Source organism: Phalangium opilio, unplaced genomic scaffold, assembly GCF_054372755.1.
Source record: "Phalangium opilio isolate 3A_F unplaced genomic scaffold, DU_Popi_V2 ptg000011l_1, whole genome shotgun sequence".
Taxonomy (NCBI): Eukaryota; Metazoa; Arthropoda; class Arachnida; order Opiliones; family Phalangiidae; genus Phalangium; species Phalangium opilio.
The window spans coordinates 10,802,654-10,815,546 of record NW_028324147.1 but is presented as its reverse complement, the minus strand read 5'-3'; the positions used below and the strand labels follow the sequence as shown (position 1 = coordinate 10,815,546).

Sequence of the window (12,893 nt, the reverse complement as noted above, 5' to 3'; positions counted from 1 at the left end):
ACGGCCTTGCTGAAGGGGGGGAGGGTACGCACCGTCAAGGAGGCCCTTCGAAAAATATCGACACACACACACAGGCAGATTACCTCCTGCCTCGATCTATGTCATCCCTCAACTGTCACGCCGGACGCCGACATAGACAACTACGATGATGAAGCGCCATTCCGAATACACGACGCCGTATATGCGTACAGCTATGGAAAGGGCGAGAAATGGCGAAATAACCGGACGTATCGGCAGTATGATGTACACCGTAATGACCGCTCGTGGCGAAATTCGACGCCACAAAAACCAACTTATATCACGCCATAATTATGACGCACCCAAACCATCACCACCCTCGTCTGATGAATACCTCATGTGGGAATCCCTAGGTAGCACCTCGACAGATCGTCAAGAAAACACAGAACCATCTAATCAACCTGACGTCCCCATTCCACCCATTCCCTTGGAGAGAATTCGAGCACGCTCTGATGTCATTCCATCAACAAAACACGCCCTCCGGAACCACCTCGCATCCCAGAGTCCATCGCAACATCCAAGGGTCAACGTCAAATTAAAATACCGGAACGTTTCCGTTGACTTTACCAGAACAAACCACACATGTATTATTACCTCTCCCGCGAGACCTCATTCTTAAATGTCAATTAACACTTAAAAATCTAAATGTATCAAATCTTGAATGTCAATTAATTCCTAAAAGTCTCAAACGTAGGGGGAAGTATTGTTATGTCCGATAACAAAAGTACAAATATTTAAATGATAAAATGTAAGTTCCTAAACTTGCCAATAGAGGGCACCACATAGTTGGTATTAAGAGCCCAGGGGTATTCCCTCCTGGGATAAAAACATTCTTATTCGGGCCCTCAACCGAGGCAGTCCCTTGTGTACTACTCTCGCTAAAGTAATAAACCTAATATTTAATTTGAATTAATCGTGAATTATTATTGCACTAACGAACACAACAGGTTTCCCAAGGAGCGTTAAGAGCGGAAGGTGATCGGTAACCACTCTAAACGATGCTCCATGTAGGTACAAGTGAAAATGCTCACATGCCCACACAACAGCCAATGCTTCTCGTTCCGTCTGGGAATAAAGGATTTCCACATCGGTAAGCGCTTTACTGCCAAATGATATGATGGAGTGTTGACCATGTTTGTCCATCTGTGACAAAATGCCTCCTAGACCGGTGGGGCTGGCATCGACATGCACAACAGTGTCCTTGAGCGGATCGGAATACGATAAAACTGTCTCACGCGAATGGTGTGCTTTTAGAGAGTGTATAGCTGTATTCTGCGCCTCCGTCCACAGCCATGTTGCATTCTTTTTAGTTAAAGTGCGCAATGGTTCCGTCACATCGGAGAAGTTTGGTATAAACCTTCAGCAATATGTAGCAAGGCCAATAAGACTTACCAATAAGACTAATGGTAGGATCCTGTAACGCCTTTCTTCGCAAACCCTTCGATGTGCTGGTTTGTACGATATGCTGCTTTATTTCAAGGTCCAAATCAGCAAAGGTGCAATAAGTTGCTATCGAACGTAGACGGATGTGATATTCATCGATTGTTTCTCGGTATTGCTGTATCGCCTCACGAAATTCAAAAATTTCATAATCGACATTTTGTTTTGGAGCGAAGTATGTGGTGAGAAGATTCTTAGCTTCCTCGTAGTCTTTGGTTGTTTCATTTCCCGGCAATGCATAAAAAATATCTTGGACAGACTCACCCACACAGTGCAGTAACAATGCTTTCTGACGAACTACATCTTTGATCCCAGATGCAACCAGATAGTTCTCAAACTTGTTACACCACTTCTTCCAAGCAGCATTTAGGTTTTCTGGGTCATCACGCAAGTCGAATGGAAGAATCAATGGCAAGGATAGATAGGGCCATGGTAGGTGATGTACCGGTCAGTACAAAGGAATCGTTCCACTCTTCCCTAAGCCTCGGTCAAGGCGTTGGCCAGAAATTGATAATCAGGGAAAAAGAGTAGCTCCGTAACTACCTTATATACCCATGAGAGAGGTAAACCGGTTCGTCGCCATTGTAATGTTTTATACTTATCTCAGAAACGAGTCAGTCTTAATAACATAACATTTGGATTTATTTAATTCTCATAAAACACGCGTTACATTGAGCACAACCCTGAACCTGCTCATACCAGACTTGTAAATAGGGGGTGCCAGGGAGCCTGTGACACCCAAGAAAATTCACAGGACACCCTGGAAAAATATTTTTAGGGGGTTTCGGATACCACCCGGGTACCCTGAAAAATTCGGGGCAATGAGAACTCTCCCCCATAACGACAGACTAAATCAGCTCTCAAAAAAGAGAGAAAAATTAAATGACGAATATTTTCCCTCAAAACTGTGGCAGGAAAGCCCGGAATGCATCCTTCCCTTCCTCACATTTCGTTTTGGGCTTTCTCCCTTACCCCCTAGCCTCTGTTCCCTTCCCTCCCTTGTGTGACGCGGTTTCTAGGATCAAGAGTGAAAGTAAAAGTTAAAAATACGCGGCTTTTCCTCGACACCAAAATAGTTGTATTACTCAGTATGATAGTCAAGTTTTTTTTATTTATTTACCCTTGTCCACTAGGGAGCCCAGGGTACCCAAGAAAAGTGGGTTTTGGAGGGGGGGATGAAATTATCACAATTTACAAGTCTGGCTTATACTACGCAGTGATCTTTTTATATCGGTTTTTCATCTGCTACAAGATGGGTCAGGGTTAGTCATAAGAATTCTACAAAGACCCTATTGGTGCCGACAGCTCCGTATCCGCCGCAGGTGACTTGAACCCCTTACGTCATCTCCCAAATAGACCCTTATTCTAGTTCTTTCCCGGATTAATCACGTCATGCAACCTGACTAATCGAATCCTTGCTGGGGCGAAATTTGAATTTGAATTGATTTTTTTCACGTCACTTATTGGTTGTGAAGCCGTTCAGAGTCGCTTAACTCTATAGGTTATTCTAGTTGTATAGTTTTAAAATAATCAGATTTTGTATTCGACTAAGAGCATTTAATGACCACGAAATACTGATTTTTCATACAAATATTACAAATAAAAATTTATTTTTTTCATAAGAATATTAATACTGACTTTTTATAGGAATAGTGACTAAAATACAATGAATATTGATTAAAATACTGGCATTTATATAATACTACCTAAAAACACCAATATTTCCATGAACAAGGGGCTTATTAGAAATGAATACTTAATTTCATAAGAATATTACTAAATTACAAGGATTTAATTAAAATACATACAAAAGTTGCAACTGAATACTAACTAAACTACACATGAATAGCGATTAAAATACAGGCATTTATTTAATGCTAATTAAAACACACTAATTTTGCCATGCACAAGTGGCTTCTTGTCGTAAGTCTCTATTTGTAACCTTCGGGAAAATTACTTACGTCTCAACTTTTGAACCTTATTTTCATTCATTTCCTTACCCTCTTTTGCCAATTTTCAACGTAATCAAGGATGCAAGTATGAATACTTTGTATTTGTATTTGAATTTCAATTAATTATAATTACCATTTGAAATCATCCTAAAAATTTAGTTATTCGTAATTCTAAAAGTTAAGTTACATAACGAAATCAACGTAATAAGGGTTATCAATAAAAAATCTAAAACTTAAGCTCCTCAATCACCCTTTAAAGAACATAAAGAATATTACTCCAAGTCTACAACTTGGGCAAGAATAAATTTATAAGTGAACTAAAGGCTAGAACCATATTGCTATTTTTAGCCTTGCAATATAAAATAAATAAATGATTAAAGTTAAATAATTATGTATTGCTAATATAACTATTATTTAAGAAATTTTATTTCATTAAAATAGTATATTTAATGTTAATTTAATAGTTTTGCAGGAAGGCAGAGTGCTTTGAACATTTCTGGTGGTTTTTACTTTGGAGCACTTTAGAGGCTCTGCAAAGAATTGGTCTGACCCTTGCTGGCAGGCTGATCGTCTTTTCAACCCCCCTTTTTATATATTAAAATTGTTTTTAACCAAAAAAGATAAATGTCTTAATGCAATTAAAAAAGGCTTATGATTATGATTTTTATTTTGATTTTATAGCACAGACTTTAGAACTTTGTTTTCGTTATTAGTTTCTGGCTTCTCTCATTGATTAGCATTTAGTACGTCATAAACGGAAAAGGAAAGGGATTACTTATGGTGGTTAGAAATATCGAGCCTGCCTTCTATTCCAATACTATATTCTCTGTTCTCGACCTTCACCGTCAGTTTCCGTGTCACGTTTCACGTCGTACGGTAGGAAAACCATTTTATTTTTAAGCCATCAAGTTTCAAGACAACACGACTGGGGCTAGTTTTACGAGATGGTTGCATATTGGTATAAGCGTGTGATCATTAATTAATTTTAGTACTAATTCATATATTTTATTTTACAGATATTATGTTAGCAACAAAAAATTAAGAAAACGGTAAAGTTTAAATTTTGTAATTTACTTGTATCGTTAATATATAAAATAAAAAATATTGCTTACATAAAACGAAAAATTTCATTCTCTCTTTAAAACTTCTCATACTTTAAACCATGACTTTTCTAAGAATCCGAACTTTCTATACAATAAATAACAAGACGGCCCAAGGGCTCGTAATAGTAGCCATATCGTACGAGTGAATAGCCCCTCTATACCCTACCCTAATGAGTGGATAACCCCTCTATACCTTACCCTAATGAGTGAATAGCGCTATCTTTTTCAATGCTTAAATGATTTACCGTGCATAAAATCAGAGTGAATAGCCCCTCGATTCCCTACTCTAAACGGTGATTAAATTATAACCGTATAAATTTACTTATGCTGTAATTCTAATATTCCGGCGAATCGAAGAACAGATAGTTTTTAGTGATAATTCCCTCGATGAGTTTACAACATAGACTTATGCCGATGCACACTTATCGCATCTTATAAATTTCTAACAAGGACTTATTCCCAGAAACTTTTGAAAGAGAAACTTTAGTTATAGTGATTACGCATTTTAGTGATTATCCCCTCGAATTACCTTTAGCAATGCTAAAATGATCAAACGCCTAACGCTCATTTAACACTATGTTAGCTCTATCTAAACCCACATTTGAATTAACCGCCAAAACGTTCCAGTCAAACATAACATAGATGACGATAGCTACCGAACGAGAACGAAACACATGAGGAGCGCGGTAGGAAACGGGGAAAATCGTTATCTATTTAATTAGCACATACATAAAAAGAAAATAAATATAAAAACCCCAAACATACAAATTCATAAGTATCCGACCCCACAGATAAAAATTCAAAAGTTTCCGACCCCACAGATTAAGAGGTACCCCACCCCACATCACCCCGACATTTTAGAGATAAGAATAAATAATAAAAAACTCGGAGTTTCTATCAAGTCTCTTTGGTTCAGTTGGTAGAATGTCTGCCTATAGCGCCAGCGACCCGGGTTCGATTCCCGGGTCTGACCTGAAAAAATTTTAATTAAAATTAAATCTCTAACCGAGCCCAGTAACCCCTATGGGTGGATTGTGGTAATATAAAGTTCCTTTTAAGCTAAAATCTGACGATAACGAAGCGACAACCCCGGCCACTACTACTACTACTACTACTACAACTACTACGACGGCTCGGGTCAAACTAAGAGCCTATCGTATACTACGATATGGCTAAAAAGTTCGGGGTTTACACAAATAAAAGAAAAAACTCAAGTTGTGTTTTACCGAATTCTTTCTCTTTCAAACGCTTCTGGGCATAAGTTCATGTTATAAATTTAAAAGATGCGATGAGTATGTGTTGGCATAAGTTTATGTTGTAAAGTTGAATGAGCGTTATGGGTTTGATCATTTTAGCATTGCTAATCGAGGGGATAATAACTGAAATGGGTAATCACTATAACTAAACTTTCTCTTTCAAAAGGTTCAGGGCGTAAGTTCATGTTAGAAATTTATAAGATGCGATAAGTGTGCATCGGCATAAGTCTATGTTGCAAACTCATCAAGGGGATAAATCTGTTCTTCGATTCGCCGGAATATTACAATTACAGCATAAGTAAATTTATAGAGGTAATAATTTTATCACTGTTTAGGGTAGGGCATCGAGGGGCTATTCACTCTGATTTTATGCACGGTAAATCATTGTAAAAGATAGCGCTATTCACTCGAACGATGTGGCTACTATTACGAGCCCTTGAACAGCCTGAAATAAGCGTGTCAACTTCTAGCAAAGAGCGACTAAAATGCCTGTTTGTGAAGTTTTTATCTTGAAACTGAATGAAAAATGTCATTTCAATCAATCGTCAAACTTAAGTTCGAGAACTTGAACATTTAAGTCGAAAATAATTGGTCGAAAAGCCTCTATTCGATGAAATATTTATGAATCCATTGATCCTTTCATATTGTATTATTTATTAGAGCATTGAGCTAGCTCAATCGTCGGATTTTGTTGTGTATAATGTCTAATTTAATCTTTTAAAAAGACCAGTACGGGGCGTTTTCTCCGCGTAACTTTGAGCACCATCGGAGATTGATGATGACCTAGTTCTAGAGTGAAGCGCTTGGCTTTTCTCATGGATCTATGCCCAATCACTTGCTGGTAGATGTGCAGTATGAGCGCTATTACAAGTCCGCCGAAGAAGAGCATGAATGGAAAGAAGCTGTCTTCGATGGACAATAAGTGGTCATCCGACTTCGGTTTCTGCCACGTGTGCACCCATAGGTACTTCACGCTCATTTGAATAGCGTTCTCAAATGACTTGCATTCGAAACCGTACGCAAGCCTGCATATACGTAAATAGTAATGTATCAGAAAACGCTTCCCTCATTTTTAAAATGGACTAAAAGTAGTGATTGAAGCGTTTCAATATCCTGTTGAAGGAAAGGTTTTTAATTTGTTAACTCGCCTCAAGTTCATTCCTTCGATAGTTTCTCGCGAAAGGTTTCGGTCGATGATGAAACCTTGAATGACAGGCGCTAGGGGAGGCGAGATGTAGTACCTGAAGCCCTGGTCCTTCTCCATGGAAATCGAGGCCAGAACATTCAAGAGGAACGTGTTGGTCAGAATGACAAAGTAACGCTCGCTAACCGCGCGCTGGTAGTCCTCACTGAATGCTAAATCCACGAAGTCGAAACTCTCGCCACTGATCGCCAATTGAAGCTCGATTTGAAAAGCTCTCGAGTCTTTCATTGCCTGCAACACACCCAGAATATATAACATTTTCATTACAATGGCGTCAGTAGACCTTTTCCAAATTAGCTTTAATTTGCACATGCAAGCTTCGGCCAGGCTTTTTGACGCCTACAAAATATGCGCTTGCAATGAGGTTCCCTCCCATTGCAGCGAATTTCCACTTGGCTGTAGCCAATATTTAGAGGTTCGATACAACCAAAAGTTCGGAAACCCCACACCTTCGGCGGTTTACGTTCATTGAAAGCGGTAATAAGTGCTTACCATTGGGACACGATAATAGAATTATTTGAATTATGTAAAGGAGTACTGTAAACTAAGCCGTATATTGAAACAGTTTATTTGATATTATACTTAACTTTTAATTAAAGCGAACAAAATATATTTATTTCTCACCTAATTAGGTGATAGACTTATCTTAAATTTTATTTAAATCTTATATTTGAAAACAAATTGAAGGTAAATTTTAGAATACCTAACATTAGACCTTAATCAAAGGTATGGTTTAGGAGTTATCGAAATCCATAAAAAAAAGACTTCCTAATTTCGATTAATGTTGAATTAATTGGTCCTAAAATTGTCGAGTAGGAACGTGCCAACGTGAATATCTAGCACACGTGTCACCACTTCTGAACTGCTTAAGTAGTAGAAAATTTGACAATTATACTGATTTATGAACTAAATTATATTAATATGTTTTAAGCATTCGACCATTTGAACGTTTTTCATTACATTGTAGAATTAGAGTTATCAACAGTAGAAATTGAAAATAACGTAGGCCAGAGCGCGACTGTACGTTTTTGATTATTTTACTGAAGAAATTCGGCAAATTATTCAATCCTAGCCATGGCCCTATCGTAAATATCCGTTATATCTTTCACTATATTTTAAGAAACTTTCAATGTCGAATAAGCTATAATTTTCACATTGTTTTAGAGCCGTCAATAATCAAAATATGCATATTGGGAATAAAACTCTGAACATAAAAAACTAGCAGCTTCTTCTGCTATAGAAAATTTTTTCTTTTCAATAAAAATCATTTTGAATCAATCAGTAATCACGGCGTGAGTGCCCTTTTTTCACATGACTAAAAAAATGGCGCTACTCTACTCTTCAATTTCAGGGTAAACTATTATTAATCATAGTTAGGAAAAGTTTAATTTACTTATTATCGATTTCGTTATCTTCTTAACTTGGCCTTTATATTAAATTCTAATGTTTGGTAAACTAAACTTTTCCTTAAAATGTAGCAAAAATAAAGCCGAATGAATTTAATTTTCATCTGAGACTTTTTCCCTGAATTACCTAAAATTTGTTTGTGCTCCGTTACTGATCCCCACCTAAACGTGGAACATGTTAAACAGGAAAAATCATACAAATTTCATAATTTGTCGTATTGCACTTGTATTCGAATCGATGGAATTAGTTTCTTAAACTCGGCACATTTTAGTCCATTGAGAATTCGGATCAATGGAAGGATATCTTGAAATGAAGCCAAACGCCGGCTTCTGAATTATTTTTAGTGGCTAAATGACCAACTCTAAGATTTTCACGATTCATCGGTAAAAGGGAACTCTATTCCTATATCTTAATGTAATTTTTCTGACAAAAATTCTCCCTTCCACAGACTGAAATGTAATTTTAATTGAAAGTACAGCTCAGCTAATTAATTGTTATTTATTTTTATCTAAGTCCAAGTCCTGGCTGACTGTTAATCATCGCCAGCCGAGGGGTTAGTCACTTGAATAATCAGGTGTACAAAACCGAAGAAATCTATTACTTTATTTCTAGAATTCTTAGAAAATCATCAGTAATCACAATAATTTTTGTGGGTAATCAAAAATCTCCGATAATCACTGGAAATGGCATGAAATCTTGAGAAAATCAGAAATAATCACATGATTTACTGGTAATCTTTTGTAATCACCTCGGTAATCACACCTTTCGTGAAATAATCACACATAATCAATCGAGGAATTCGAAAATACAAATGAAAAATCATAATCAATTGAAATACAAATAATCACTGCATTCATTGAAATCCACGAAGAATCCAGTGGTAATCACGGCATTCACCCAAAAAATCACCGGAATTCATTGGAATTCAAACAGGAATCACAAGTAATCTGCGGCAATAACGGGAAATTTTTGTAAAGATCATGGAAATCACCGAAAATAATCGTAATCACAGAAATCAAGGAATTCGATAAGTAATCATCGAAATTAACATAAAAATTCAGAAATCAGTAATCAGGTGTACAAAATTTTGGCGAATGACTAACCCCTCGTCACCAGCCCAGAACCGTTTTACTATAGAAGCTAAAATTTTGCCGGGTTGGTACGCACTACGATTATTTGAATCCATGACCATCTTCGCTTTCGCAAGTTTTAAAATTAAGCATGCTACTATCTTTTAAAATAGAGACCCAAAATGTCAAAAAATTGTGCCAATTCATTTTCCCTCATAGTTAATAAAGACTAATACTAAAATTCTGTCGACCAGCTTTTCAAAAGATGATCGCTGAAAGTGAAATATATTACGGGATAAGGATGTGGGGTGGGTTGTATGAGGCTTTGAAACAGAACAGTTTATGCGACACATCTCATGACCGATTATAAAAATATTAAACATATTTCCATGTATACACTTAAATACTAGACTTTGCTCTATGACCAAAATATTGGTCAAATTATGCATTAGCTACCCTCTAGCCCGGTCACTAGATTAGACTTCTCGAGAGAAGGCGTCAAACTTATCTAATGAGTTAAACACACCACATGGCATACAATTTTTTCGGTAATTTATTATGCCAATTTCGTCTCTAAACTATATTTAAGACTTTTTGATTCAAAAATCCAAAAATAATCTGAAAAATCTCAAATTTCACAAATAAAATTGCATCGCGGCACATTGCTTGGGAGTCCCTGAAATTAGAGGAATTTTCATTACCGCTGTCGAGAGAAATCTGGATTCGAAGGAGTTTTGTGCAACCTTCAGGGTGGCGTGCGGATAGAATTTCATGTCTGAGAAAGTGTCGATGGTCAAGTATACGGGAACAGACATGTTGGTGGTGAAATGACTGCTCTGTAGCACCGACAACACAAATGCTAACACCAACCATGACGAAATTAAGACGCGAGATGACAACGTCCAAGATATATCCACGTGCAACATGGCTGAAACAAAAATAAGTATATCTTATAAAGAGAAAAGCCAATACGAAAAGTGGAAGAGAAGGACTTACGGACACGAAAAAGATTCATGGCTAGAATCCATCCCTTGTAGATGAGAGAGCGTCGAAACTTTGTCCAAGTGAAGTTCAAAGTTGGTGGTGATGGGAGGGAGAACTTTATGACGGTGGAGACTAAAGCTACAAGAAACCCACTGACCAGCAGGGCCAGAGTTACTTCGTCCGAGAAAATGATTAGTCCTTCGGCCGAGGTCTGTTCCCTCTTTTGTGGTACACCCGAAAACAGGACCACCTGACTGAAGATGACCGTGTTCGAAAACGTGTAGTGGTTGTAGATAAAGCCGCCATTCATCGAGAACGGAATGCAAAATAAACCGATACCCTGTTTATCGACACATTGTAATGAATGACCAAGTTAAACACACACTTTTTGAATCAAAGCAGAAATCCATGATTAGATCAAATCAGTGTTTGCAAGGTTATAAATATATGATACATATTAGTGTTGATTTTGGGAATTCACTGAATTTCATTTTTAACCATTTCAATATTTGGCATTGCTCTAAGACCAAAGTGCATCCTATAATTTTGATTCGTGCATTTGCTGACATACAGACCGTGTTAAACAGAACTACACAATACCATGAGGCCAACACCAGTTTTCGGTAATATATAATGACAATTTTGTCTTTGAACCCTATTGATGTGTTTTTGACTGAAAAATTAAAAACCGGTCTGAAAATATCCGAACACGATTTTAAAATTTCTTCACACAAAAATAAAACTTCCTATTGCACAATACCGTTTGAAATAACTCGCTCAAAAATTGCGTGAATGTCAATTCCTCATGGTGCATTGCTAATCGACTAATTGTTGAAAATGGTCGCGCAATTAGTGCAATGAAAAGAAAATTTAAATAGGTCATAGAAAAAAATGGAAATAGGTTGTTCCTTAGTTCTTTATAGGAAAAAACGTACACTTTTCAAGATGTCTTCGGGTCGGTAAAATTGATCCATTTCTTCGCCGTTCACTTCCACGAGCCCGTATCTAATGAGGGCCAAATTATTAATCTATATACAAGTCAGTGATTGCCAACACGCGGCCCGCCGAGTTTTATATTGCGGCTCGCGAACCTAAATCTATCATCCATTGTTTTGCGGGTCGTAGTTAAGTTTCGGAAATTTTCAAAGGATTTCCATAAAATCCCTTCTCATGTGGGCGCGGTACAGCTGCTACATAGATTCTAATTTACCCTTTGTATTTTGTTACTAAATATATCCCTGATTTTTTCCCTTTGTAAATCTCAAAAAATGTATCCTTTTCTTCGCCGTTCACTTCCACGGGTGAACTTATGAAGATCACATTCCTGACTGACTGATAATCAACGTCCAGCCCAAACCACTTGACCTAAATGGTTTAAAACTCGAAGGGACGTTACCCTTAATTAGTTGAAGCACACAATGAAATATAATTCCAATCCGAATTCATCAGTCTATCTTGAAAAATTTGGGCCAGAAAGGTAAACAACGTGCTTCAACTGATTTCACTAATATTAAAATAAACTGGTTCCTTCATGTCCATAAGACGGGCTTTTAAAGTTTGAAGTTAAATATTTCGCAATCTTTAAAAATGACCGCCCACAAGTAAGGGACCGTCCATAAACTACGTCACGCGAAAAAAAGCATTTTCTGACCCCCCGTCCCCCCAGATCACGCTTCGTCACGCTTTTCTCAGACCCCTCCCCTAAAAACCACGTCACATTTCTTTAACTCCCCCCCCTCCGCACTATGATTTGTCTTAATTTACAAATTTAATTTGATTAATTTCTTGAGTGATATGCCGCCCTCTCAGAAATATTTTGCTCGGCTGAAAATTCAAGTTCTCTTCCGTTTTAAGCTTTTTCCCTCTGATTGACCTTAAGAATTTTAATGTCTGGATGTGCTTTTTATAAGATTCAAAAAGTTCCATAAAGCTTAGTTAAAGGGGCACACTTTTTAGGTTTCGACACTGTCACCGAAAACAGACTAATCGAGCTTGAGATTTAGAAAATTTGCCAAAGAATCGAAACCATTTCAATCCCAGGGGCATTTGATTCATCCTCACAAATAATAGGGGCGAATAAACAGAGACATGAGAGAGTTTACGCTATTTATTTTAAATGCGCTATATAAATTGGCTATATAAAGGTGTAAATAGTAGATAATTGCTTAAATTTTCTACTATTTAAGCGATGATGGAATAACAATTTTGGTAAATTATTGAAATGGTGGGCTATGGAATGTTGTCTTTCTTCTTCTATAACATAAGAGAGCCAATCGGCCTCTTACTGACTTCGTAACAAAACCAATGCTAAATGTGACGTCACGCATCGAAGAACCCCTCCCTTCCCCTTGTCACGGACCGTCACAAATTTAGAAACCCCCTCCCCCCATAAGAGTGTGACGTAGTTTATGGGTTATGAGATTCACTATTATTGGATTCGGTCATACGAGAACCGCCTA

The 12,893-nt window shown here is 37.3% G+C and overlaps 2 protein-coding genes across 3 annotated transcripts; one reads left to right on the top strand and one right to left on the bottom strand.

The window, feature by feature from the left end:
* Window positions 1–218: 218 nt before the first annotated feature.
* Window positions 219–4,453, top strand: LOC149712116 (uncharacterized). Of its 2 annotated transcripts, none has more exons than XM_089860698.1 (4): window positions 219–1,108; window positions 1,183–1,424; window positions 1,499–1,633; window positions 1,717–4,453. In XM_089860698.1, exons 1-4 carry the CDS (start codon window positions 1,017–1,019, stop codon window positions 1,749–1,751), a joined length of 504 nt encoding a protein of 167 aa, XP_089716824.1. In that variant the 5' UTR covers window positions 219–1,016; the 3' UTR covers window positions 1,752–4,453. The 2 variants fall into 2 exon arrangements, with proteins under 2 accessions (XP_089716824.1, XP_089716825.1); XM_089860699.1 differs by having other exon boundaries at window positions 1,499–1,640.
* A 2,346-nt stretch (window positions 4,454–6,799) lies between these two features.
* LOC149712115 (uncharacterized) lies at window positions 6,800–11,205 on the bottom strand. Its single transcript, XM_089856020.1, has 2 exons — window positions 10,152–11,205; window positions 6,800–7,204 (listed from the first exon to the last, which is right to left on the bottom strand). Exons 1-2 carry the CDS (start codon window positions 10,374–10,376, stop codon window positions 6,875–6,877), a joined length of 555 nt encoding a protein of 184 aa, XP_089712146.1. The 5' UTR covers window positions 10,377–11,205; the 3' UTR covers window positions 6,800–6,874.
* Window positions 11,206–12,893: the final 1,688 nt, after the last annotated feature.

What these genes read in the sequence shown, in the direction of transcription:
- LOC149712116 (XM_089860698.1), top strand. Translation starts at nt 1,017, where the DNA reads ATGCTCCATGTAGGTACAAGTGAAAATGCTCACATGCCCACACAACAG. An exon ending in AATAAAGGATTTCCACATCG is followed by an intron (nt 1,109 to 1,182) that starts GTAAGCGCTTTA and finishes AATGCCTCCTAG; the next exon opens with ACCGGTGGGGCTGGCATCGA. An exon ending in ACATTTTGTTTTGGAGCGAA is followed by an intron (nt 1,634 to 1,716) that starts GTATGTGGTGAG and finishes TATCTTGGACAG; the next exon opens with ACTCACCCACACAGTGCAGT.
- LOC149712115 (XM_089856020.1), bottom strand. Translation starts at nt 10,376, where the DNA reads ATGTTGCACGTGGATATATCTTGGACGTTGTCATCTCGCGTCTTAATT. An exon ending in CCAGATTTCTCTCGACAGCG is followed by an intron (nt 7,205 to 10,151) that starts GTAATGAAAATT and finishes GGTGTGTTGCAG; the next exon opens with GCAATGAAAGACTCGAGAGC.